The 27,373-nt window shown below is 39.8% G+C and overlaps 3 protein-coding genes across 6 annotated transcripts; 2 read left to right on the forward strand and 1 right to left on the reverse strand.

Moving 5' to 3' along the window:
- The first annotated feature begins 311 nt into the window (after positions 1 to 311).
- On the forward strand, positions 312 to 9,153 carry LOC109996615 (serine/threonine-protein phosphatase with EF-hands 2-like). The gene is made up of 18 exons (XM_065965835.1): positions 312 to 515; positions 1,066 to 1,135; positions 1,410 to 1,418; positions 1,528 to 1,655; positions 2,571 to 2,625; positions 2,794 to 2,969; positions 3,095 to 3,209; positions 3,336 to 3,382; positions 3,465 to 3,631; positions 3,732 to 3,768; positions 5,864 to 6,013; positions 6,118 to 6,462; positions 6,839 to 7,024; positions 7,381 to 7,523; positions 7,696 to 7,802; positions 7,946 to 8,109; positions 8,219 to 8,306; positions 8,472 to 9,153. Exons 2-18 carry the CDS (start codon positions 1,084 to 1,086, stop codon positions 8,654 to 8,656), a joined length of 2,154 nt encoding a protein of 717 aa, XP_065821907.1. The 5' UTR covers positions 312 to 515; positions 1,066 to 1,083; the 3' UTR covers positions 8,657 to 9,153.
- Positions 9,154 to 9,280: 127 nt separating this feature from the next.
- On the reverse strand, positions 9,281 to 18,100 carry nup54 (nucleoporin 54). Of its 4 annotated transcripts, none has more exons than XM_065965764.1 (14): positions 17,980 to 18,100; positions 16,290 to 16,373; positions 15,784 to 15,948; positions 15,292 to 15,378; positions 14,609 to 14,764; positions 13,089 to 13,312; positions 12,806 to 12,993; positions 12,457 to 12,653; positions 12,302 to 12,356; positions 11,620 to 11,713; positions 11,059 to 11,166; positions 10,793 to 10,912; positions 10,456 to 10,566; positions 9,281 to 9,788 (listed from the first exon to the last, which is right to left on the reverse strand). In XM_065965764.1, exons 1-14 carry the CDS (start codon positions 18,020 to 18,022, stop codon positions 9,660 to 9,662), a joined length of 1,761 nt encoding a protein of 586 aa, XP_065821836.1. In that variant the 5' UTR covers positions 18,023 to 18,100; the 3' UTR covers positions 9,281 to 9,659. The 4 variants fall into 4 exon arrangements, with proteins under 4 accessions (XP_065821836.1, XP_065821835.1, XP_065821837.1 ...); XM_065965763.1 differs by having other exon boundaries at positions 13,089 to 13,315; positions 17,980 to 18,099; XM_065965765.1 differs by having other exon boundaries at positions 13,089 to 13,315; positions 15,913 to 15,948; positions 17,980 to 18,098.
- Positions 18,101 to 19,830: 1,730 nt separating this feature from the next.
- On the forward strand, positions 19,831 to 26,404 carry lman2la (lectin, mannose-binding 2-like a). The gene is made up of 9 exons (XM_020650810.3): positions 19,831 to 20,027; positions 20,396 to 20,514; positions 21,091 to 21,208; positions 21,298 to 21,380; positions 21,526 to 21,558; positions 22,535 to 22,696; positions 23,263 to 23,377; positions 24,486 to 24,608; positions 24,756 to 26,404. The coding sequence occupies exons 1-9, from the start codon at positions 19,838 to 19,840 to the stop codon at positions 24,896 to 24,898; spliced, it is 1,086 nt and encodes a 361-aa protein (XP_020506466.2). The 5' UTR covers positions 19,831 to 19,837; the 3' UTR covers positions 24,899 to 26,404.
- The last annotated feature ends 969 nt before the right edge of the window (positions 26,405 to 27,373 follow it).

A 27,373-nucleotide genomic window follows, 5' to 3' on the forward strand; every position in this document is an offset into this window, starting at 1 on the left:
AAGGTATATATTAAGTAGATAGCAATGCTAATTAGTGCACATATAGGCCTATTTGTTAAAGTTAGGAAATAAATTGTGAAAAATGTATTTACCCTGGGTAACAGCTATGACAAGTCGTGAGCTGAAGGTAAAGTACTGCGGCCCTCTCTCAGAGCCCTCATCCGTTTAATCAGCATAGATGCCAACCATAGTTAGATTCAATCCTAATCCACTTCCATGTTGTTTTGTTTATGTGATCACGAGTCCTGTCCAAGACACGCAGCTCTGTTATTCTCAAGGCTTTATCCACTGAGTGTTGTGTGATGGCTGAGTGTTGTGTAGCTGGACTCTCATCCAATTACAAAATTAAAACCACTTGGATCTGTGCTGCTGTGCATGGGGAGTCTAATGGTGTAACAGATCATCAGTTTTACGAGTTGTAACAGTGTGGCTGGCAAGTCTGTCAAAACATGGCTGCTTCCTCCAAGCTTCTGAAGTAGTAAGGTGAAGAAATGAGAGGAAGATAAAGAGACCAGGTAAGGCAAAGCACTGATTTGATTTGATTTGGGTTTCGGGCTGTTTTCTTTTATAATAGATTGAACTAAATCAGTTTTTAAAGGGCCAGCCCATCACACATCAAGTTTTATAATATATATATTAGTAAGCTGTTATAACAATATTTATTCTTCCAATTAATAAGACTGGTTATGATGTAGATCTGTGGATCACCAAGCCATTATCAGGAGGTCACAAATGTGTGGCTGGAAAAAACGGTGTGAAAAGTCTGTGAAGTGCTTTTTGAAATGTTTTATAGTTTCTTTGGTTTCTTTTTTCTGTCACATGTTTTGTACCGTGTGAGGTCAAAACTGTATAATATTTTTCATAAATCCGAAGTGCTGAAAAATATCCGAAGGAGGGGATGGTGGTGGGTCCTCGGGCTAGACCAGTTGAGAACCACTGCTTTAGACTGTATTGAGATGTGAATATACAGCATTTATCTAACGAAGATGTACGTTTTAAGATGTGTTCTAAAATAAAAATATGAAATAGACAAACTGGGTGCAAAAGTATCTTCCTTGTCAACAGAGAAACCAGCAAAGGATCATGGGATGTGGCATGGGAAAATCTGAAAATCAGATGAAGAAATGTGACAGAGGTATTGGCGTTACTAAAATAATTCTTCTGATTAGTAAAGCTTTCAAGTTTCAGAGAAATTTCCTCTTTTATTGCAATAATTAACAAACAGTGGCATTGCTATTTTTCATTTTTAGTGACCATCTCAGTTCCAGGTAAATATGTGTTTAATTCCATCTTTACTCTTGTGCTTCAAATTATGAGTAAAAAAAAGTCTCAATCACGCTGTTTCATAACTTTGAAACTGTTTCATAACTTTTACAATCTCCACTTAATATTTCATTCACGCTGTGCAGCTGCCACAGGTGAGACTTTCTGTGTAGATAAACCAAAGCAAGCCAATGTATTTGTAATTCAAAGATTACTTCAGGATGGTTCTGATCAACTGCCTCCGCTTTCACTTGTGATCTTCAGCTATCAGAGCAGCTCTGCTCATCCAGCGCTGGTACCGTCAGTATGTGGCCCGGCTTGAAATGAGACGCAGGTGCACTTGGAATATCTTCCAGTCTATTGAATATGCAGGAGAGCAAGACCAGATCAAGGTGAGTCACATAGTTTTGTACACTTCAGGGGAAAGTTCACTGGAATGATTAACAGTCCATCTCAATGTTTTGTGACCAATAACATTGGATTGACAAGTTAATCTGTCAGTTGGAACATCACTTTGAATCGACAGACAATATTAGATACTGTATGTTGGTATGCCAGTCTCAGCAGAATGTGTTGTGCTCACAGGATGAATCTAAATGATTGTGATCCACTCTTTTCCTATTATTAGGTTTACACTTGTGATTTTGAGGGAAATACCTTGAAAAGCGAATCCCACCAAATCTGGTTCAGATATTCATGGTTTCCAAAGGATCAGTTTTAAAAACTATGATGTGTACAAAGTGATGTGTTTCCTGACATCTCCTCTAGCAACCCCCATGAAATTGATATGTTTTTAATATATGAAATATTCTAATTCATTTCAAAATGGATCACCATGAACTTAAACAAAATCATGGTTCCCAGAGCATCATCTGTCATTATGTTGCTGGCCCTTAAACTTTGCATCAAGACCTTTCATTGAGTCAAAGTGTATGTATATTTTTTAAAGATGATAAGTGTTTTTAAAGGTTTAATAGCATGAACTAGTTAAATGGACGTATGGAAGCTATTGTGTGAAGCACAAGGCCTCTAAAGGACCTACAAAAGCCAGCAAGAAATTCAATGACAGGATTTATAATTTCACAGTCTTGAAACCATGCTCAGATCTCACCAGAAATTATCGTCTATCATGATGAGACAACGATATATGCCACTGGGAATGGATTCCAACTTCCCTGATATTCCATTGTAGAATTAGATGATACACCAAGTTAACAACATACCTGATAAACATCAACATGTCCACAGTGTCATTGTGAGAATGTTAGTTTTTCTTTGACACTGCGATTTTTTTTAACCTCCTGCAGCTTTACAATTTCTTTGGCTACTTGATGGACCACTTTACTCCAGCCAGCAGTGAACGTAAGACTGACTCTCTACTCCTGTCTTATTCCAACACATGATGTTTTTTTTAGATTACATACAGAGCTAAACTGAGCTCCCACAGACCCCCATAGTTTTTTTTAGTTTTTTTATCTATACTCCCCTGATCCCCTCCTTTTCTCTCTCTCACTCTCCCCTCTAATGTAGGGAACCTAATATCCCACATCTTTCGTACAAATGAATGCTGTCGTGACACAGAATGGGAGAGCTATTTTTGCTACAAGAGCATCCAGGTACCTGACAGCTACCCTGGCCCTCACCTGACCTTCCCCATGACCTTCAGCGGGGTGTCAAAGCTAGTGGAGGCCTTCAAGCACAAACAAGTAACTACAAAGACACTTGGACCACAGTCATAGCTGATACTCAAAGCAGACAAGATGACACAAGTAACTAATGGTTGCCTTTTTCCTTCAGCAACCTATTTGTTGCCTTTTTTCCTCCCTAGTAGCAGCTCCATGCTCGATATGTTCTGCAGCTTCTTGGAGAGACTTGCAGACTTCTAAGAATTCTTCCAAATATCAATTGTGTCTCGATTTGCCACAACAAGGACATTACCATATGCGGTACAGAACAGCAAGCCTTTCCTGGGCACATTCTGCTCTAATAATCTCTGACACATTCTTTTTTTAATTACCTCAACACATGACGTGTGCACTCACGGTATCATGACCTTATTCATCCCTTCCCAGGAGATTTACATGGACACCTTGAAGATCTGCTGTTGATATTCTACAAGGTATTCCCAACATGCAATCAATCATATTGTAATGAAGAATGTTTCTTTTAATATAAAATAAACCTTTATCCAACCTGTGCAGAATGGTTTGCCGTCCTCTGAGAAACCGTACGTCTTTAATGGAGACTTTGTTGATCGCGGTAAGAGCTCCTTGGAAATCCTGCTCATTCTGTTTGGGTTCCTGATGGTCTATCCCAACGATGTCCATATTAACAGAGGGAACCACGAGGACCACATTGTTAACCTCAGGCAAGCACAGATAGCTTTCTGCAATTCAGTTAATGATTGTTTTTTATTCTACCTACAGCAGGTGTGTATACTAATGTGGCTTTAAATGTGTTCTCTACAGATATGGTTTCACTAAGGAAGTTTTGGGAAAATACAGGGTAGGTATTTGCAATGCCACAGTTAAAAAATTACTTCATTAGAAGTTATGCATTCAAAACATCAAAGGTGAAAGCACAAACTAAAGTAAGCATTTTCCGAGTTTGTGTTGTATTCTTACATTTTCCACTGGATCACTACACCTGAACTAACCAACACGACGAGGCAACGAGTAGGGAGTGGGAGAGGGGCTGCTCGATTAAAGACACCGGTTTAATCTTAATGTAGACTATGATGAACATTCTTTCTAGTCACTAATTTACTGATAATGCTTCTTGTTTCATGTTCTCTGGTATATTCAGAGTAAAGAAAAAGAGGGGGATGAGCACGAGGAGGCCAGAAGGGCAGGGAGAGTAGCGGGCATGTAGAGAGAAAATCAGCAACTTTTGATGGTTAAGACTAAATGACATCACAACAGTCTCAACCTAACGTTCATTTAAAAGGAGATATTAATCTAAATCTGGCTTCAAATGGACACAAGTCTCACTCCAAACTTTTGGTAAACTTGTCACCCCGACCTAGAGATACGTATATAACATAATTTAAGAGCTTTTACTTTTTTCTGTAACCCAAATCTTAATCTGTAAGGTTAGTAACTACATATAAAAGTGCAAGAGTTCTCTTTGATGCATCAGAATTGTAAAGAAAGAGTGAAGTTGGTTGCAAACTGCATGAATTTGTCACTCAAACCTGCCTGTGTAAAAATGACCATGAGCTTGTAACTATTACAATTTGCCAAATGTGGGTTACTAAGGCCAACACTTGAGGCTTGAAAAAGTTACACACTCTTAGTTCTACAAACTGCATGTGCCAGCAGCGCTTAGATACACGATATCTGACTCCCAGCTTGGAGGTTACGATGTTTCCATATACATGGATATAAAATCATCCTATCTATCTGCACATGTTAATTATTTTAGACATATTCAATACTGATATTACTATAGTCATCATCAATTGTAAACCATCGAGACCAACAATAAATCGATCCTAATAAAAGTGTTATCTGTGGTGCCAATGACTGCTCATACGTATATCTCGATTGTTCTTGCCAAAGACCTCCACAAACCAGTCACCCTGTTTCATTGAGTGACACATTTTCTCATTATGGTGAGCCCAGCTGTTGTGTTTAATGTCAGGCTAACATACACTGTGTAGCTATAGTGGCAATACTCACAGGATACCATTCTGTTACTCTGTGCATTGTTCTGCATCCAAGAATTACGAATTTGACTCCCATAGCTAAAAAGAACTGTGCCAAGCTTTTCTCAGAAACCTGCAATAGTTTAATTTAATTTTGCAAAGTGCTGGGGATTAACATCTCCTTCCGAAAAAAAGGGCAAATATCTGGGATCCACAGAGAGGACAGGCAAGAGGTCAAATATTAATAGGACAAAGACAATGTTGTTTTTGGTCTTTTCATTTGATTTGTTGAGTTAAGGAAAAGATTCGACAGCCCATGCTAGCTGCTCTGTGAATCATTCTACGTAGCATTATGCTAATTTCATGATGCTTATTGTTAAGATGAGAATGCTAACCGGGTACACACTATAAGTCAGATTCCAAACAAACAGCACTCCCAATGGTGGCCACAATGGTGTAAAAAGCGCTCTGCTTTGTTTTGTCTACCCTTTCTCTGTTCCCGCCCTGCTCCTTCAGTTTGGCTATCTGCTATTTGCTTATTAGAACAGTACACAAAGTCTAGGAAATGCTGAGGTAGATAGCCAGATAGCTGGCTAGTTGCTAGTTTTGGAGGTATTTGGTTAAGTAACAGAATACTGGACAAATTGAAATCAAAATGAGATTTTAGTTATTACAGTTCATCCATAGGGGAACATGGATGTGTGTTATTAGGCAGTTATTCCATTAAAATTGAAAGTTAAAACCTGAAGTTGGTGCTAGAGAAAAAGTCACACAATCCCCAAAGTCAGTAGGATACATCCTCTGTGCAACATGCAGGTCTGCACTAAATTTCAAGTCAATCAAAACAAATGTTTTTTGAGATGTACTAGTTTTAGCATCAATGTCCAAAAGTAGATGATACTAAGATTAAAATGATTGATGATTTAAGTCACCATGAGCTTGTCTTGTCTGCAGGTGCATGGCAAGAAGATCTTAAAGCTTCTGCAGAAGATTTTCAGCGGGCTGCCTCTGGCCACAGTGATTGATCACAAGGTGCTGATTGTCCATGGAGGGATCTCTGACATGACGGATCTTAACATGATATCCAGAGTGGACAGACACAAAGTAAAAGAGGCCTTTAGCACCGTATTAAGGGTATTTTACAACCATTATATCCAGAAAATATTGTCATGATAACATTTTTTTTTTACATTTTAAAATGTGTGCAGTATGTCTCAGCTCTAAGACCTCCTAAGCAGACCCAACATGGAGTCTACGGCACAAAGACTCAGGCAATGAACGTGGGGGAGGTCGGCGGACCAGTGGAAGGCCGGCGTCGAGTGTGTTCTCTGACTTACCATGGTTCAACCTCGGCTTTAATTCACAACATGCCACGGCGCTCACTCAACTGTTCGCCTACAAGCAGTCGTCGTCTCAACTGTTCGCTGGAAGAGGAGCTGAAAAAGAGGCGCAGATTGGCTGGGTTTGATCAGTCCTACGGAGAACCGAAGAAGAACGACTCGGAATCAGATCCAGAGTCTTGTGAAACAGCAGATGAGCAGGAGTGGAAACAGGTAAGTGACGAGAAGGGCAGTGGATCTCAGCTGTTGTTTTTGGAGACGTTCAACTTTAAAGCTCCTGTGAGGAGTTTTTGACTTGTTTTGAAACAGTCTGAAGTTAATAGCCATTACTTCATATGGCCCTACAAAGGAAAATGAGACAGTAATTGACAAGACTGATTATTTTTGAATGCAATAATGTATTTTTGGAGGTGTAAAACAAAGACTGCTGCAGAAACAGCCATTTTCCACAGCAAATATTCTTAGTGATACATTTGACTGTTAATGGAAAGTGACACAACCAAAAGGTTCCTCACAGGAGCTTTAACTATTGACTAAAATCTGCTAATAGACAGCGGCACTGATTTATTTCTATGATCACTTTGGCCAGATAGTGGACATGTTGTGGAGTGACCCAATGCCCCAAAGTGGATGCATTCCCAATGAGGTGCGAGGCGGAGGTTGCTATTGGGGACCAGATGTCACCGAGAAAGTGCTGGGAAGACACAACCTCCACCTTCTCATCCGTTCACATGAGTGCAAACAGGAGGGCTATGAGTTCTGCCACAACCGCAGGGTAAGCACAAAGTTAGGGGAAGTGAGGAGACAAGAGGGGACAGGGGGAGTTGAAGGATGAGGGAGGTGAATCCAAAGAGAGCATCTGTTGTAGTCTGGAAATCTGCTCTGAAAGTCGCATAGTCTTTACCATGGAGGAGTTGGGGTTTATAACATATACTGCAACCAGTGAGTTGGAGGAACTCTAAATATTTTGGCTTCACTTCGAGGGTGGTGTTTTTTTTTACTGTGAATTGTTGGGAACTTATTTCGGGCACTTGTAGGAAAAATAGGAAGGGTATATATTTGAAAAAGAAAAACAGTTTAAAGGACTACAGTAAGTCGGTCTTTGTGTTATCTGTCCTTTGTCGAGTCCAGGTGCTGACGATATTTTCAGCCTCTAATTACTATGAAGTGGGGAGCAACCGAGGAGCCTACATCAGAATGGGCTCGGATCTGGTCCCCCACTTCTCCCAGTATCAGGCCAGTAGGACCAGCAGAGAGCTCACCCTGAGACAAAGGTATTTAAAAACACACAGCAGCACAACTCGATGGGTAACATAAAACTCTATGGAATTCAATCAAATGTTTATCCCAGTGAATATAATTCAAACACTTGAATAGCTATACGGCTATTTCATTCTCCCAGTGATGACAAGAAGCAAAAATACATTTTTCCCTGTTCTTTGTTAGTGTCAGTTGGACAGAGAGATCGGCCCTGCAAGCTCTTCGTAAACAACTCTTTGTACATAAGTCAGTTCTCATCAGTGCCTTCCAGGAGTTTGATCCTCACAACACGGGTAAAGAAAAAAAACAAACTGCTGTGAATATTACGCCCAGGTGTATGCAATAAAAAAAATCCTTATTTATCATCGACTAGTGGTAGTGTATGAGAATGACAGTGGTTCAAAAGCAGAACTGCTTATTTCTGCCTGTATCCCAGGGATAATCTCTCTGAGTCATTGGGCTAATGCAACGGAGAGAGTACTGAATCTGGCTCTGCCATGGAGGGTACTGCGTCCTCAGCTTGTCAGCAGCACCCACTTTGGCATGGTGGACTACAAGCAGTGGATAAGGGAGCTCTCTATTCCCGAGCCAAAGTCAGAGGTCAGACTTGCACAGCTGATGAACGTTGTGTTTTTGTTTCTAAGTGTGTGTCTTTTTCTTTTGGTCTGAGCTGCAAAATCTTGATCTAAATCGTCTCTGCCATCAGAAGATCTCCGACGACAGTATCCTGGAGACTATGTACAAGAACCACTCCAACCTGGAAACCATTTTCCGGATCATAGACACGGATCACTCGGGTGAGTAAGCGCCTCAGCCTCCTGTGGAGCTTGGTCCATGTCTATCACTTCCTCCGTTTGTTGAAGGCAGGCATTATGGTCCATCACTCCGACCCACTACAGTCTTATTTGCTGCAAATTTGATAAGTGTACAGCTTCATCCTCTTCCTCTGTGTTTCTTTTAAGGCTTGATCTCTTTCGAGGAGTTTCGGCAAACCTGGAAACTCTTAAGTTCCCATCTTAAGACAGAGATCAGTGACGAGTCCATCGCAGACCTGGCCAAGAGCATCGACTTCAACAAAGATGGGAGCATCGATATTAATGAGTTTATGGAGGCATTTCGGCTGGTTGACCTCACTGCGCATACTTGAGAGCGAGGATCAGGATCTGTAGGAGAACCTGTAAAAGAGAATATCTTGTTGGACACATTTGTTGACCTACAGCGGCATTGGGTTCGAATCCAACCTCAGCGCTCTGCTGCATGACGTCCCCCACTCTCTCCTCCCAACACTTCCTGTCTCCCTCAGCTGTCCTAACTAATAAAAGGCAAAAAAGTCCAAAAATAACTTCTTTTTTTTTTTTTTTTTTAAAAAGGGTCTGAATTGTACTTCTAGCTTTATGGTCAACAACACCATGTGTAATTCATACCCTTGGGAAACAAGGTGTCTATATTCTCTGTGAGGGGATATAATCCATCAGAAAGCTGCCAACTGCCAATCAGTCTCTCATCCTTGTGGGGTTATGAATCCAGGACACTAATCCAGTTAAGTCAAGCCCTCTTTGATAAGATGCCAGAAAGGTCTTGAGTAAACGGAAACACAGTAGGACGAGACATGTACCATATTGTAAACCCAACAATGCGCACCTGTACATCCCTTCTTAGGATGAAAAATGGTAAATTAGACTTCTTTTTCCAACAGGAACACACAGAATAAACTCTGGAAAAACAGAATAACTTGTGAGTATGTATGCAGGAAAGAGATGTAGCATTCCACTTTTTTTCAGTTTCAATGAAATTTATTAATATTCCAACAACAGCATAAAAAAGTAATACAAATGTATTTACAATGTATTTATCGCAACACACTCAAACGGAGGATTTGTTAACGTGCTGGTCTTACTCAGTCTAATATTTGTAATCTGATTTAACACAAGGCAAGCCCGCTATTATTAGATGATGTAAAGTCTTTCCATGAAGCTCTTCAGTGTGTCAAGAAACAGATTAATGACCTGTTGTGACGATTAATCTAATACCATGACATAAAGGACATGACACCTTGTCTGGGTGATAGGCATGCCACCTTGCGGAGAACTGGGACTGAGTCAGAGTTTGTATTGTGTGTGTGTGTGTGTGTGTGTTTCAGTCAGGTAGACTCAGCTCAGCATGCCTCCTCTCATGTGTCCACTGTCGCTCAGCCCGTGCTCTATGAGTTTGATGTCTTCCAAGTCGTCTTTGATGACGCTGATCAGATGACTTAAACCATCCTGCTGCTGTTTCAGGTGCTGAAAGTGAGAGATAAGGGGGGGAAAAAAAAAAGAGTGTTAGTGAATGACTTTTAACAAGCAGATCCCAACAGGTAAAAGTTAACAGCTCTTTCTCAACATCGTATCATTGTAGTACAGGAATGCCTCAAGGCAGTGTGAGCTCACCCATCCTATATAATTGTACACTTGTTGTACTTTTTGTGCACTAAAAAAATATAGAAGCAGTCCGCCTAACAATTATATCATCAAATTCTCTGATGATGCTTTAATTGCAGCCTTGATTTATTGTGCTGACTGCACTTCTCTGTGCCACAATGAGATTTCCTCTTTCAAGGAATTGTGGAAAACCTCCACCTTGTTTTTTAAGGAAACAAAACCGAAGAGATCACAGTTGATACAAAAGAGGTGAGAGCCCATGACCCTGTAAAAATCAACAACTTTAAGATCATTGTAGACAGTCATGACTCAGAGATATTTACAGAGGATATACTTGATTTCTGCTGTATTTATGTGTAAAGTGTTGCACATTCTTCCTTTAAAATGGGGATCAGCATTGTAGATCAACTTTACATTTTGGTTTAATCAGCAAGTTAATAAGTCACTAGGAATATCCCCTAGTCTGTAAGTACCATTACAGGGTACAGACTTTACATAAAGATGCTTTGTGTAAATTACGATGACTGACTTGTTTAATTTCTCTGAGAAGGTCGGCATCGACGTTGTAGCGCTCTTCTGATCTCACAGCTCCAAAATGATTCTGCATGCGGATTTGGGACATCAACTCATTCAACCGACCCTGGAAGAAAGACAGCATCAATTCTGTTAAAAATCCTTAAAGACATTTTATAATTAACAGCAGCAGTAAGTTGTGCTCTTCCTTAATTAGATTATAATTATTATTAGACAAATCGGGAAGAGAGACAGTTTATCAAAGATGCATAGAAGCCACTTTTACCTCCCTGCAAGTCTAGTTAGCCCGCTGTAAGAAAATAATTGAGCACTGCTGCAGTCGAGTCACTTACCTTGAACTGTGTGGGAGCATTGAGCTCTGACTGAATGGTGTCCAGCTGCACCCTGAGGTGCTCCTCATCCACTTGGATAGCGTAACCACTCTTCCTCTGAATCTCCTGTTTAATCAGCACCTTTAAAATGGCAATGAGTAAAACATTACAGCAAATACTGACGAAAAAATGACTAAGCCAGGGGAAAAAAAGATAAAAGGATAACAATAAAAAAAAATCCAAACTTTTTTTTATGCTTAACAGAGTGAGGAATGTGAGGAAGCTACCTGCAGCACCCTGTGGGAGAGATCCATCAGCTTCCTCTTGTACTGGGCGATCTTGGCCACTGTGGTCGCCTGGTTCTTCTGCAGATCGCTGATGTCACTTGAGATGATCTGCAGGACAACATGTGATTTTATTGAATTTACTAAAATGAAAGAACTACCTGATGTTTTAGCTATACATTTTTTATTTACATCATGTGGTTATTAAATATCCTCTGACAATGCAGGAGGAGGGATGACTTACCATACTAGCACCTATCTCACAATGTAATTTGGTTATAAATGTCCTACCAAGGCAGTTAGCTATATAAACAATAATGATCGTATGATTTAATGTCTACATCTCATCTTGCAGCAGTGTGTGAGACGCTATTTAGACCTGTTGGCAGAAAGCATGAACTGGATATCTGTGTTCTCTGTCCTTGACACAACAAAATCTATTTCAAATTCCGTCCTTGGTAATCAGAATGCACTGTGTCAACCTCCAGTGAGACTTTTTTTTTTTTTTTTTTTACACTCAGAGAACTAAGTCAAGCGAAAACAGACCACAGTGGACTCTCTTACATCCACTCTGGTCTGGTGCTGTTTGGTCATCTGCTCCTGGATCTGCAGCCTACGAAGCAGCTCTTTGAATCCCACCATGGGCACTGGGATCAATCTGGAGAAAATCATTGTGAAATCATTAATAACAATTGTCAAAGTAAGGCTGTAGTATGTGATTTCTGTTGGAACAATTGCCTTATTAAAGTTCGGTCAAACTAATATTTTAGTAGAGAAACTAAAGGTTGGAAACTTTGCTTTAACACAAGATATTATCAGGATTGTGATCTGCATTATTTCTCAGCATGACAATGATCCCAAGCACAAAGCTACTGCATTTAAATCATCATTCACTTAGAAATGAAAGGTATCGTCATACATTTAAGTCTGTAGATGTTGTCAAATTCTCCTTATTTCACAAGACTTACCCCCTTCTTTGAAAATGTGTTTTTATGTTTATAACGGGTCACTTCACATAAAACAATCAGGGACAGGAATCACATCCCTGTTTTATATTTTGTCAAACATGACTTAGAGGCACTAGGATGGTCTTAGCTCTGGTAGACAAATATTGATTGGTCAAGGTGGGGAAAGTGTTTGCATAGGCTTTAATAAAGTTGGTGAAAAAGTAAAATGCAGAAGGGAATATTATGAGGATCTTGCAGTCTCTTGGTACTTTTTATGTAAAGTCTTTAAATCAGCTTACTTCTCAGGGTCTGGGTTGTCCACTTTGGCCTGCTCCCAGATTATAGGGTCCACTCCTGGTGAGAAGAAACAACACCCTCAGTAACAGTTCAAGACGTTCAAATCCGTAACAACCATTCATAGAATTTAGCAGGGGGGGTGATATGAATGTTTTACCTGCGGGAGCATTTTGCAGCAGCTGTTTGAGCTGTGCCGGAGACAGCTCAGTGCGTGTCATAGACATGGCCACTCCGATCTGCGTGAGCTGGGCCTTAATGTTTGCCTGCTCCACATAACTGTAGAGGGTGGTGGCTGGTATCCGCTTGGAGGTGCCATTAGGTGAACGCTCCACCAGATAAATGATCACCTCCGTCCTGAGAGACGAAAAGACTCGTGATTAACACCCCACATTTGTCGATGATGAATTTGTCAAATATCTTTTACAATTTTTGACATCTAGAAATCATCAAAAAATGAGCTAAGCAATTGTTCAAGTTGCACTGTGTGAGATGTTATAGGAGCTTACTGATCACTGGAAAGAGCTTTGACCCCATCTACATTGACAGTGAGTGACTGGTTGCTTCCCAGGATCTTGTGAAGGGACTCGACCAGCTGCTGCTGCAGAGCTCGCACATCTGCTTCCTTTTTATTGAGAACCAGAACCACAAAACCATCCTCATCCTTACTTACTGGACTGCAGCTATAGCCCACCGCCTAGGAACCAAAAGACAAAGAGAGGAACACATTTTTATTCAAATGAACCGACAAAAAAATCCTTCTAGCAACTTTACCTAAACTCCTGATGTTACCTTGAACCTGCAGAATGGATTCTCCTGCGTAAAGTCAACAGCTGGGTTGTTGTTGCTATAGTAGCCCTTCCCAGTGCCCCAGTAAGCCTGTAGTTGGTTCCATTTTGCTAGGATGGAATCACGCTCATCACCCAACAAGGTGGGAGCTGACAGGGCAGTGACCTGCTGGTAAAGCTGGGTGGGCTGAGGCTGACCTGGCTGCTGGGCCGGCTGACCAAACAAGCCTGCTGGTATGGGAGAGCAAAGGAAACATGACAAGAGAGGTCAGATTTTCTCATTCTAAACCATTAAGAAACCCCTTAATATCAATAATGACAAGAAAACCACGTTTATAATTTAAGGGAAATCACTTGTACTTTCAACAACGTTACATGCTTCAAGAGCACATGCTGTTATTTCTGCTTTAACTGTCTGCCTGATGTTAATAATACAACTTGAGTTATAATGCACATTTCAAAACCAGAGGTACAAGGCGGACACTAAAGTACATGGGGTAAAAACAAGGAGACAAAGATGTTGATATTAAGATGTTACGGTTGAAGCATTGTTAACTTCCTGTTTGTTGTCACCCTCTGCAGTAAAAAAAGGTGTACAGCAAAGTGGTAGAGTCAATGTGTAAACCAGCTGTTTGAATATGTATCAGTCCACACAAAAAAAAGAACAGAACGTTTGGACATCTGTTGCAATCTGGATTGGGTTGCTGGTTGGGTTTGAGAGACAGATTATTTTCATAATCATCAAGCCAAGTCTCATGAATGTTTCACTTATCCTGTTTAATTCATAGACTGTACATAAATATAAACGGCGTGTCTCAATCTCCTCCCATTGTCCATAAATTAAGCCAATTTAACCCTTCTGATGCACACTGGCATATTGTGCTAGTGATGTCATATGGCAAAGATTCCCCAGGTCAGTCCACAGCAAGACAGATTCTTATGTCAGTTTAAAACAGACACTCGTGGTTATGGAAAGGAGAATGACTCGTGTCTTCGTCATTTTTCTTCTCGCTGTTCCTCATCTTGTCTGCTAATCCGGTAAATTGTCGGTGAAGAATGCTACAGGAGACGCATTTGTCAATTGTGATGTTACATCCGCTCTTTTTTAGCATGAAATAACTGATCAAAAGTTAACCCCTATGAAAAATGAAAACTTAAATCAGCGTGCTAAAAGATAACTATGATGAAGAATTTATTTGACATGTATCTCGGTTTTATAGTTGGACCGATGTCGATCTGTTCACATGGAAGAGGGCGGCACTTAAGACCTATACTGTACTGCAGCCAATAGGCAGGGGGAGCTCCAAATATTTTGGCTTCACTTTTAGGGGGCCATTGTGTCGTCCATCCCTTTATACAGTCTATGATTTCACGAAACAGTTCATATGTGAATTTTAAGGTTATCCTGCCAAAGTACATGTGGCCTATAAAGTCATTTGCTATTTTGTAAATAAATCACAGAAAACATCAAAGTTTGAAACATTATTTGGGTCATGCTCCTAAAAATCATACATTGAAACTTACCTTGCTGCTGAGTTGGCTGGATATTAAAGCATCCAAAGCCACCCAGGCCAGTTGTTCCTAATCCAGCTCCAAATCCTGTTGCCCCAGCAGTAGTCCCAGCGCCGAGGCCGGACGAGAACCCAAAGCCTTTGTTCTGAGTGTTACCAAACAAGCCTCCTAAAGAAAGAAAAATGTGTCAACACCATCAGAAAATTTCAACTGCATATAAGCTCAAGAAAGCTGGTTAAGTTTACAGTGTTTAGGAAACATACTGCCAGCTTTGCAGAAGAAATTACTTGAGAAGCAAAAGGAAAGATTTCTGCACAGCATGGAATGAGTGAGACATTTGTCGCAGCTATATGAAATAGTCACACAAAGGTGGACGGGAATTCGGGAAGGATGACGTAAAAAATTCAGAAAAACAATTTCCCTCGTTTTTATACCATTTAAAATGTATCTTAAACATTTTGAAACTCAATAATTAACCATGATGGAGCTCAAGTTTCCTTGATTTTTTTAGTCTCAAAAAGATGGAACTATAAACTATAAACAAATCCAGTCAAAGGGGGACTGCTGGATGTTTTTAAAAACAAACTGCTGTACACTTTTATGTTTTATTCACTGCTCGTAACCAAAAGATGGCAATAGAAAAAAAGGGAAAGGTCACATATTTCGTAGCGGCTGAATGAAGCCATGCAGCAGACCTGTCGTACTGGAAGGAGCTGCAAAGCTAAAGGTCGACCCAGTAGCGTTGGCAGTTGTTGCTGTCGTCCCAAAGCCACCAAACGTACCTGAGAAACAATGCAGATGATGAAAAATGAGAAAAGTAGGCGACACAAAAAGATGAGAATGAAAAAGAAGATGAAATTGCTGACTATTTGACAGGTAATAGGAAACTTTACAAAATTATGATTTAGCTTTTAACATTTAATAAAAGGCAAACCAGAATTTTCTTTCCATCCTGCAATGTTTTAAAAATTAGAAAAGTACCGGGCTTTTACACGAGTCAAATGATGTCACTGCATGATGCAAAAGTTCGTCTCTTCATGCAAATGGCAAAAAAACGATGCGACACGTGAAGTGAGACAAACATTCTGAGATGAAAAAGAAGTGCACCATACAGATGTGAAAATGGATGTAAATGAGTGTTTACAGACACAGACTGTACTATTTAATTAATCACAAAGGTCCTCTACCTGTGCTAGCCAGGCTATTACCAAAATTGAAAACAGTGCCAGTAGTGGTTGCTGTACCAAAGCACCCCACATTAAAGCTGACTGCTGCTGGGTTGGCATTTAAACCAAACCCCCCAAAACTAAACCCACCAGCCGTGATGTTTCCAGCTCCCAGCCCCCCAAATCCTGCAGCCAGCAGAAGCAGGCAGCAAGAAAGAGAGAATGACATGAAGGAGTTAATGGTAAAAGGTCAGGCTTTGTATGGCCTATAGACTGTATACAAGTAGTGGACACAGGGGTAGGAAAAGAGAAGGCTTCTGACCCCTAATATATTGTCCCTTGCTTACAAAGCTGTATTCAGATAATGTGTAAAGAGATTACAACTGCAAAAGCTGTTCTTTAACACCAAGAGGCAGCATCTACTTCTTATATACAGTTCATGGCCTCATTAAATGTAAAAACAGTCTCATAAGTGGACTAAAAAGTGATAAGAAATCTACATGCTTTGTCCATCAAGTGTATCTTACCAGTGTTGGTGGAGCCAAAACTAAATCCTGTGGCCGGTGCAGCCGCAGTAGTGGTGGTTACCCCAAAACCAGGGGCTGTGAGAGCTTTGGAGAAAAGGTAGAAATAATATACGCAGTTAGTTAAACTGCTACAGAATTAAATTAGGTCACAACAACCAGGATACCTAGATTAAATCAACCAAAACATTTATTTAATCAAATTTAGAAAGTATTCCTTTTTATAGATTTCACCAAACAATAACCTGAGGAAGAATCGTGGGGAAACAGACTTGTGACATCGGAAGGTTAGTCCCATTTTAACTGTCTCATCCCCTGTTTAGGAGACATTTCCAGATGTTATTAATTAAATAAAGACCCAGCTCTTTCATGAATACCTACTAACTTAATGATGATGGTCTCGATATTATTGATGATGGTTGTCACGATTGTTTTTGTTTGATAACGATGACTTATAAGATGGTTTCTATACTGATTAGAGCTCTCAAGAACTGCTGTCAATGTTGTGCTTTGCCTCTGGTCACTTCCTGTCAGCACCTGTGTGTCCAATCTGACTCAAAGCTGATCGTTTGCTCTTACTGACATTGTTCCCTTTTTTTCTAGATCCTTGCTTGTGTTGTTCTTACTCTCTGATGTACGTCGCTGTGGATAAAAGCGTCTGCTAAGTGAATTGTAGAATTGTAGAAATAACAAATACAGTAGATCTACCGTATTCGGAAAGTCTTATGAGATAACTTTTTGTTAAATTCAAAGAAATCAACCTATGATCGATGCCTAGGGCTTGCATTTTCATCGCCATGGTATCAAAGCAGGCATCAGTGTCGTTTGATTTTTACTTCAGTCGTGACAAAATGTAATAATCTGGAACCCTGATTGATTAACCCGGTTGCCAAGGACAACCTGCGCCGTCCTTAAGATTCCCATGCAGGTGGACGAGACATTCCCAAACGGGGGTAAACAATGTGTATACATTGAAGCATCGCCCATAATCAGGGATGGGCAAATTTGGTCACGGCGAGGGCCACATTCGTTTAATTCTCACCGCCTGGGGGCCCAAATTGTAGAATACAAAAGTCGATTATGTCTCAAATTGAACTCAACGTATACCAGTGAGCAAATATTATCATTGACATATTAAAGATTTTCATGGTAGATTTTGTCATGTTATGTTTTCCCAATTAATTGACGTAAAAAAATTGACCTGAGGGGCCACGTTGAGGGGTGATTGGGGGGTCGCATGTGGCCCCCGGGCCGCCAGTTGCCCCCCAGCAATCATAGCCTGGCAGTAAGACAGCCGAGCAGCTGTGGTTACTTCAGGTGACGAGGTTGAAGACCCCGGATGTGTCCTCACAAGAACATAGAGAGTGCTGAGTGTTGGGTGTAGTGACAGTAACTTCACAGCTAGAGTAAATTGAAGTAATGGACGTTAGCTAACACTTGGGCCCTTTTAATTTAAGCTTATTTAAGTGTTGACACAGGGATAACATATCGACATAGATAACTATATGCTTCAGAAATAGAAAAAGCATTTCACCAGTTAGCACACAGTCGGATGTAGACGAGTCCACCGACATGATGAGCTTATAAACAGAAGCTTTAAAGCGCTGCAAGTTGACCCTTTGTAGCTTATGATGATATTAATACTTTCTCACGTCATTAAAATACCCCAAAAATGATATTTCACAGCACTTACTTGCCGCTGGGTTGCTCGCAGCGCCGCCAAAACTGAACGCCATGTTGCCTCTCACCACCGAGACGCTTCTGATTCTTCTTCTTCTTCGTTTACTTTAAACTGGGCGCGCCATCAACCAGTGGTACCGCTCACTACCGCCACCTGACGTCCACATCAGTGATAGACAGCTGCGACTGCAGAGATCAGAATACTGGGGTCAGCAATGTCTGAATTTACATTTATTTTACATGACATTTCACCCATCAATAGGAGAACAAAGATATAAAGAAGTAACATTTATTTTAGTGGCTGTAAAATAAAGAAACAACGACTTTGTACAGTCTGCTTAACTTTTCACTAACTCACTCACAAAAGTAGAAGACTTGTAGGAGCATATAAATGAATGTCTATTAGCAATGATGATAGTGATAATAACACAACTTTATTTAAGTGTGTTTTAAATGTAAGGAGACAAATATTACACCCGCGGTGTCAGAAGGAGAGATACCGCAGGGCCTTCCTTCCTGCTGCATGCAGACTGATCACAAAACACACACACACACAACCGGACAATTCACTCTGACTTGCATTATTGTGCAATAATAATGTCATATTAATGTTATATTATGTTTAGCAAACCACTTTGTGCAATAACATGTTACACTTTATGTGAACTGTGTGCATGTCTGTGTTACACTGAATATTACGGACTACACTTTTGTCAAATAGCTGATCTATTTTTTATTTTTTAAATCTATTTTTTAGTATCTATTTTTTGTACATTCTTAATTTTTCTTTTTATATTTAAATTGTACTGTGTTCACTTTTTGTTTGCAATCTTTGCTCTTTGCTGCTGTAACACTGTAAATTTCCCTGTTGTGGGACAAATAAAGGATTATCTTATCTTATCTTATTACTACTTAATTTCTTGCAGTGGGCTTCGTGTTGGCAGAAAAGGCATCAAGGCCACTCTGTGCATGTTAATGGATAATTAAAATGGAACTAAACCTTGCAGTGCATCATAGGTAATGAAGAGGAGGAGAGATTATCTATGGTGACCGCAAAGGTTCATTCTAAAAGGTCAGTGTGAAACCAACGAAGTGCAGTATCCTTGATACCAATCTCATTTTTAAGACATTTATTTGTAAATGCCATTCGTAAACATTTAAATTTAAATCTTGGATTAGAATGATTTGCCTAAATAACATCATGAATAAAATGTTGTTCTCATGTCTGTAACTGCTTTCTGACTTCCCAGTTTTTAATCAGATTTGTCCAAATTTCAAAAAAATAATTAAAAACTTTTTTTTCCCATTTATTTTCTTCCTTTTTTCCACAGTCTTTTTTTAAATCATGAAGTAAGACATGGTCTTTAATTTGTTTTGTTTTTTTATGTTTATGATTGCAGTAGGCCTATTTCCATCAGTTACCTCTCATTTATTTTTATGTAATTTTAGGTTTTACTACTAATTTATGTTAATATTTATTGTATAATTCTGTGTATCACCGTGCAGTTTATTATTTTGTATATTGATGCATTATTGTAAACAAGGAACGAATATCCAATTTAAAATCTAAATTAGGAGTGACAGCTATAACTAACCAATAAACTAGTGAAAATATGTACCCATAAATAAAGCCAGTTTGTTAAATACTACCCCGTTGGTTATGGGGAATACGATATTCAATTAGTCGATATGAAGCTAACTAATATATTCTTCCAGTTTAAATAAATAAATAAATATTCAGAACACCCGACATCCAATAAAAAGGGTGTATTCTGATTGACAACCACACGGACAAATAGTAACGAGCCATGCAACACGGCGAACCAATGGGAAGAAGGCAGACAATTTAGTGGGATGAGTTTTGTCCTGCGATGGCTGCCGTCGGCAGGAACTGTCATTTCAGGGAGACCAAAACACCATTCAGACGGAAAAAAATGCCTTTTAATTTCCACTGGACTCTCACTGTTCTTATTTTTATCGCAAGTCGGTGTTCCGCCGACGAAGACCATGAAATGGAAGAGTTTTTGAAGCGCGAGTATTCCCTATCCAAGCCTTACCAAGGTAACGCTGCACTTCACCGTTACACACATCTACAGGGGCGACAGATGTTTCTAGAATAATTCTTCAACCATCAAATTACATCTACACTCAAGCCCCTTTGGTCTTAAAACAAAGTAAAAAGGTGTCTTTCTACGTCTCATTTAAAGACTTCACACAAAGTCTGTTATATTAATATGTAAAAAGCGATATTGTAAATATAACCTACTACATTATATACCACCTTATACCTTTACCTTCACTCGTTTTCTATTTCTGTATGTTTAAAAAAATAGGTTTTGTTAAAAATCAGACACGTTTTGTCTTCAGTTTCAATGAGCTCCTTTGTGCTGTGTCAGCTCTTCTCTTCATAATGATTTTCGTGTGCTCAGGTGTGGGATCCTTGGGCTCCTCCCACTGGGAGCTGATGGGGGATGCCATGGTAACCACCGACCAGGTGCGCCTCACACCTGACAAGCAGAGCAGGCAGGGGGCGGTGTGGAGCCGAATTGTGAGTATCTAAGCTCAGGGATGGGGCAACTTTGGTCACAGCAAGGGGCCACATTCGTTTAATTCTCACTGCCAGAGGGGCCACATTGTAGGATACAAAAAATGATTACAGTCGATTATGTCTCAAATTTAACTCAACATATACAAGTGATCAAATATTATTAAGGACATATTTCTGGTTTTCATGATTTCATGGCAGATTTTTTTCATGCTTCCAATTATGTGCTATGTAAAAATTGACCTGAGGGCCACGTTGGGGGTTGATGGGGGCCGCATGTGGCCGCCAGTTGTCCACCACTGATATACTATACAAATTTAAAAATCCAACATCCGCTTACATAAAAAAGTCATCACTGTAATGTCTTTCCATAAACTAAACAATGGTTGATAGCTCTGTAGAACAAATGAAAGCAAAAGAAACATAGATTCAACTCTGATTGGGAAGGTTCTTAAACTTTTAGTAAGATTTTAAAATCTAAAATGTTCTTATTTGTCCACCTTACACCTTTATGGTCAAGGTGTTACAGTCGACCCTAGCTATTTATTTGGCATTATTCTTACTGGTTTGTGTTTCCAGCCCTGCCATCTGAATGACTGGGAGATGCAAGTGCACTTTAAGATTCACGGGCAAGGAAAGAAGAACCTGAATGGTGATGGATTGGCCATTTGGTACACTAAGGAACGCATGCAGAAAGGTACATGCTGTTATTACGTCAAACTTTCTTATCACATGAGAAACTCGTTTTTGTATGTTTCACTGTGGTTTCATATTTGTTTTTTACAGGTCCTGTATTTGGTCATATGGACAACTTCACTGGCTTGGGTGTGTTTGTGGACACATATCCCAATGAGGAGAAACAGTTGGAGGTATGCTCAATCAGCTCTGTTTAGATCCCACATGTTTTTTTAAGTGGAGTTTTGTGAGAGTGCCGGCAATTGACGGTAGCGCTGGCAAGTTTTTGTAAAAAAAAAGGCTGTCTTTGTGTTCTTTTGTGCAACCATCTGGAGAAAGGCGCAGAAGAAAAGATATACTCCTCGCACACAGGTAAACTGCTCTTTGAATATTTGACCCCAACCCTTCATCTTATCCCACTATACAGCCTCCACTGATCCCTGAGCATTTCCCTCTGTCTGTAAACATCCACTTATAAATAGTACAACATGTTTGTTTAATCTGTCCCTGCATGGATGCTACAAAGTGTAATGGTAGGAAGTACTAAGTGCGTTTATATAACGTCTTCAACTTAATATGAATTTGAAGAGAAATGTCAGGCCAAACAAAAGTTTTCCATAATAGTATAATTTCTTTATGCAGCGTTCTGTGAGAAAGCTTACATGACCATACTGCCAAGGGTAAAAATATAATCCAATGTTTTTTTAATGTAAACAGTAGGGCTTCTCCTGTAGCCTCATTTCAGTCCCTCAGCTTAATCTCTTAAAGAATTTTCTACCCATTCAAGTGTTATTATATTGTGTAAAGAAAATGATAAAACAGTGTAATTATCGTTTCACTTAAATCTCATGTCTGCAGTGCAGTTCTGTGTGTTTTGACATCCTAAGAACAAACATACATGGACATTATGAAAAGGAGCCACATTAGGTTGTTAAGAAGATAACCTTGTGGTGTGCATGACATGTTGACTCTGGAAAAAGTCAAATATTCCAACATGATTCCAGGTTTGGCTGCAATGTTGGCGATATGTTGACATCTGCCAAATGACTGCCGTAGTATTGATGTGCCGACTCCTTCAGAGGGAGGGTGATTTCCTTGGCGTTTGTATTGTTGTTGATACCGTTAAGACATTCAGATCTGCTTCACTTTATGTTTGTAAGAGAAGTTCTTGCCTTAGTTTGTTTGAGTTTCTTATTTTTGTTTGTATTTTCCCCTCATTTCCTCTGGGTTTTGTTTAAATGCTTCCCCCTCTTTTTTTGACATACCACCAACTCTGAGTGCTGTGAGAGTGCATGATGAGGGCCTTATTTAAATCAAAACTACACACTGTTTTCTCTTGTCCCACAAGAGGATCTTCCCCTTCGTTCTGGCCATGGTCGGCAATGGCACCATCAGCTACGACCACGAGAGGGACGGTCGGCCCACAGAGCTCGGCGGCTGTAACGCCATGGTGCGCAACCTCAAACATGACACCTTCCTCTTCATCAGATACATCCGCCGCAGACTTACGGTGAGAGACGCACACTTTGAACCCTGTCTTCTGTGTTAGAGATTGATTACACTTTAAGCATTTTTGTACACACACGAGTTAGACTGTGTTTGACTCGCATTAATATTTATTCAACCATGTTTTTGTCAAGTTGGCGGAGCCTGCACGCTGCTATTGAGAGTTGTGTACCTAGTGCAGACATTGATAGAACAAAATAAAGAAACCTTTGAAGTCTATAGTGCAGGCATTGGTGCACGGTGAACACTTGTGTTTTAAGAGGAGCTTAGATAAATTACAAATGTTATTTAATTTATCACTCAGAGAAAAAACACACGTCTACTGTATAAAATGCAGCTTTGAGTAATATAAAAATTCTGGGCATCAGCATAAATATTTATAAATGACATCCCCATATTCCAGGCTCTTAAAACAGCTGTTTATACATCAATCCATGTGTTATATTTTTCAACTTTTTGACGACTCTGTATAACTCAGTAAACGTGCTTCTGAGAAACAAACAGATACCAAAGTTTTTACATGACCTTCCTAAAAGTCACTGTTGCTCCGTGCCTGCCTCTGTGCTTCAGGTGATGATCGACATTGACGGGCAACATGAGTGGAGGGACTGCCTGGACATCCCCGGGGTGCGGCTCCCCAAGGGCTATTATTTTGGAGCGACAGCCGTCACTGGAGACCTCTCAGGTAGACAGCTTTAAATGTCATTTTTTTCCACTGTAAACTTGACACATCTTCATATAATCGAACACAAAACGTATGACTGCTATGATGTCTTTCTGTGGCTGCTTCCATCCTGCTCACCAACCTCTCCGTATTCCAGTGGCCTGTTGACACAGCTATGTATAAGTTCTGTCTGAAGTTTGGGTGCAGAGTCCACTCTAAACCTTGTATTAAAACTAGTTAGTTTGTAACTTAAGTTGGGTCACTGTTTGGTTGAATCACGGGGACGTAAGGTTACTCTTAACTAGAAGGGCTAACATCCAAACTAACCAAAATATTCGAGCAGAAACGATGTTTTAACTTCATGGGACAAATCACTGAAAAGTATTTTTCTTAAAGCAGTGTTTGTTACAGCGCTGCCACTCATGTCTGATTGTCTCTGAACAGACTTACGGCTGAGAATGACTTCTGCCATTACACGACAAACTGCAAAGATAATGTATGTAAAGTGATGATAACTAAAGCCTAAACCTGTGCGTGTATGAGAATTAATCAAAGTCCACTGTGAAAAAAAACTAAAATACATAAAAGATTAAAGCACAATTAACTCAATTTAACCAAACCTATAATAAATAGGGTAATTTATGTTTTTGTTGAATAACACATTTTTAAAGACCCCGTCCCGCTGTCGCCACAGGTATACCGCCTCTGTGGGAAACATTAAATTTGATTCTTGTATGTATGGTAAAATAGACAATAGCGTATAATAACCTGGAAATAAGAATAGTTGTGTTTTGGTTTCTTTAGAATAAAAGCTTTTATATCCAGAGAGGTCTTCTTCCACAGCCTAGGCCGCCTCCTCGTTTCAACACTGCTTTAGCATTCATCCTAGTTTCTCCTCTATGATTGGAATGGGAGTAAGGGAGGTCATTTTCAGTTGATTGCAATCTGCTTCCTCACAGCTAGATGCCACTAAACACAACGGTTTATAACATCATTTGGAATAATATAATTTCTTCTTTATAATTAGGTGAAAGCCTTTGCAGTTCTTTGTTTTATTATTTATGATCACTTTGAACTGATGTGTTTTTTTTTCTCAATCCAACCACATTGTCTGATTCTTGATTTATAGACAACCATGATATCATTTCCCTGAAACTCTACCAGCTGACTGTGTTGAGGAGTAAACAGGAAGAGGAGGAGCAAGAGGAGGAGATAACCATACCGAGTGTCGACAACTTTGAACTACTCCGATGTAAGAAGCGAAAAAAAAAACACACACACACACGTTCTTGTGGAATTACATGAGTGTCTTATTGTCGGGTGGTAGCTTTTCATCTGTTACTCTTCCTCTCTCCTTCATCTTTGTCTAATCCTCTGTGCATCTCTCTTTCTCTTCCAGTGGGTCAGACGGACGAAGGGATGAGCGCAGTGGCTATTTTCTTCACCGTGTTCTTCTCCATTCTGGGTTGTATCTTCCTCATCGTCATCGGCCTGGTGGTCTACAGCCACTGGCACGAGAGCCGGCGCAAGCGCTTCTACTGAAAAAGACGTGATGGTGATAATATAAGAGAGTGTGGTCTTTGAGACAACATTCAAACGTAACTGGAGGACCATAGAACAGTGGGTTGTTTTATCCCACTGCAGATGGAGTCGATGTAGCACCTGCTACAACAGAAGCCATCTTCCGATTTCCCCACTGGTAGTCATGAAGCAGTAGTAGGACTTTATTCTGCTCCTCAACCACTGCCTGATGCTCACCAACTCCGCCTTACTCCACCTCTGATCATGTTTCACAGCGAACATGCAGTTACATCACAAGACTTCATTTTCTGTGACTGTGTGCTGGAAATGACCTTCTCTGAGTTTTTTCAGCTGGATGATGTTTTTAGAAATTAAGTTATATGAACTAATCTATTGTGTTCCTACATGTGGTCTACATGCAATATGACTTGAAGAGCCAACCAAAACAATAATCTACTTTTAAAAACGATTGTGATCTTACTTTGTAGCTTCTTGTGAACTGAAGATTAATTTCATCTTAAAAAGAACAAAAAAAAAACAATTCAGTGCTCGGTAATCAATCCTGTAAGTTTTGTGAATGAACTTTATATAGAGCATCGAAGATTATATTCTCATCCTGTAGGTGAAGTATGCATGATAGTTAATGAGGTGTGTGAAGAATTAAAGACGTCTACACAGGGCGTTTGTGAAACCGTGTCATTGGTGCATGTCGCAAAGATTTTGTGTTTCAGGGAGAATATTTGATTCCAGCAATCTGACAACACGTTTTGATTCATATTTCCCTTTTTCAGAGTTCATGTACAGATTTAAGAAAGGATTTTTTGACAGTGAAAGCAAGTTATTTGTAATATATTTAAAAACAAGATGCATTTAAATATCTAGTTTGCACTGAAGAGAGGCTGAGAATGATTCATGAGAATTTGAATGACTACTCAGTAATGTAAGTATTCCCCTCAACTCTTTTATTGACACTTCTTTTTTTGCACATTGAATCCTATAAATGGCCTTTTTGTTTGTGTTGTTCTTTTGTGTTGATTGAGTACATGTTTTATCACTGAGCTGAACAAACATACAAACAGGTTTGGGCTCAGGATGCTCTGTTTGTTTTGAGGTGTTGACTAAATGTGTGTAATGTATGTATGTTCAGGAAAAGGTTCCAAGCCTCATGGAAGCATCAGATATGTTTTATCTTGTGTTTGGACTTCCTCATGTCTTACAGCCACTTTGACAACCATCCTACCTTATTCACATTCTTCTGTGTTTCTTTCTGTTTGATTTGTAAGAAAACGGTCTGCCTCATGTATCCAATGTGTGCCCCACCATTTTTTGTTCCCGTTACTTTGTCCAGAACTTATTTAACGTGTCATTAAAAGCAAAACCAGACCTACACTCAGTGTGTATGAGCTCTGCTTGAGAGTAATGGTAAGCTACATATACGAGCAGATGAAGGCTTTGAATCGAAACGCATCTGTTGTTGATCTACCCTGACGATATACTTTAAAGGACATCTAGTGTGTTGACTTCTCAGTTTTCTGTGTAGTCTTTTTTGCTGTCGTGCACCTGACGTTTTGTAACTGTTTGAGTGTGCTCCTTTTTTGCTGTTTTAATCTACATATACACACCATTTAGTAATAATTTGACATTTGGAAAGTTAAATCCTACTCTTTATTAGGGACAAAGATAGAAAGTTTAAGTATCAGCTGCAGTGCTCTATAGGAACGTTATGATCAAAACTTTTCAGCTTTCAATTTGGGTTATTTTGATGTCTGGATGTAAATCGCCTCTCCAACAGCAATACGATGATCCTACTGAGTGGAGCCCTGTTTGCCATCTCAGTGTTAAACATTAATATAAGCATTGTTACACAAGAGGGAGTAATATTGTACTGAATATCAGCACAGCTGTGATTTGGTCAGACTTGGTAATAACAGCCCTCAGCTGATGTTACAGTACAACAGAACAACCTCAGATGTGATGTGACTTTTACACTATACGTAGTTCTCAAAGTGGAATTACTTTTCAGGAAACAGCGAAATACAACACATTTATTTACTCCATTATCAGAACTAGTTCCCCGGCGGGATTGGACCTCGACTATTGTAAAGAAACACTCGGGCACTGATGGACCTAGCGGTTAGGTCAATCCCCAGGCCACAGTCCTACAAGCGGGAGGCCCAGGTTCATGTCATTCCTCGCTCTATCTTCCGATATCCTCTCTTTTTCCTGCACACTTGATACCTGTCTGTATGTTACCACAGACCAGTTACTTTGTGTTATGTGCACTCATCTATGGGTTTCCTTTTATTCTGAAAGAAAAATACTTTAGTGATTTTATCATCCCGACAGAGTTTTTGCTGTGACGTTGATTAATAGTATTTAACGCACTTGCAGCTCGGTGGTTTAATATATTTAAGTCCCAGCGCAGTTGTACTGTATATAAGCGGTCATGTAATGCCTCTTGTCTAAAACTAGCTGTTGTATATTTCTACTTAAGCA

Source organism: Labrus bergylta, chromosome 17 (assembly GCF_963930695.1).
Source record: "Labrus bergylta chromosome 17, fLabBer1.1, whole genome shotgun sequence".
NCBI classification, from domain to species: domain Eukaryota; kingdom Metazoa; phylum Chordata; class Actinopteri; order Labriformes; family Labridae; genus Labrus; species Labrus bergylta.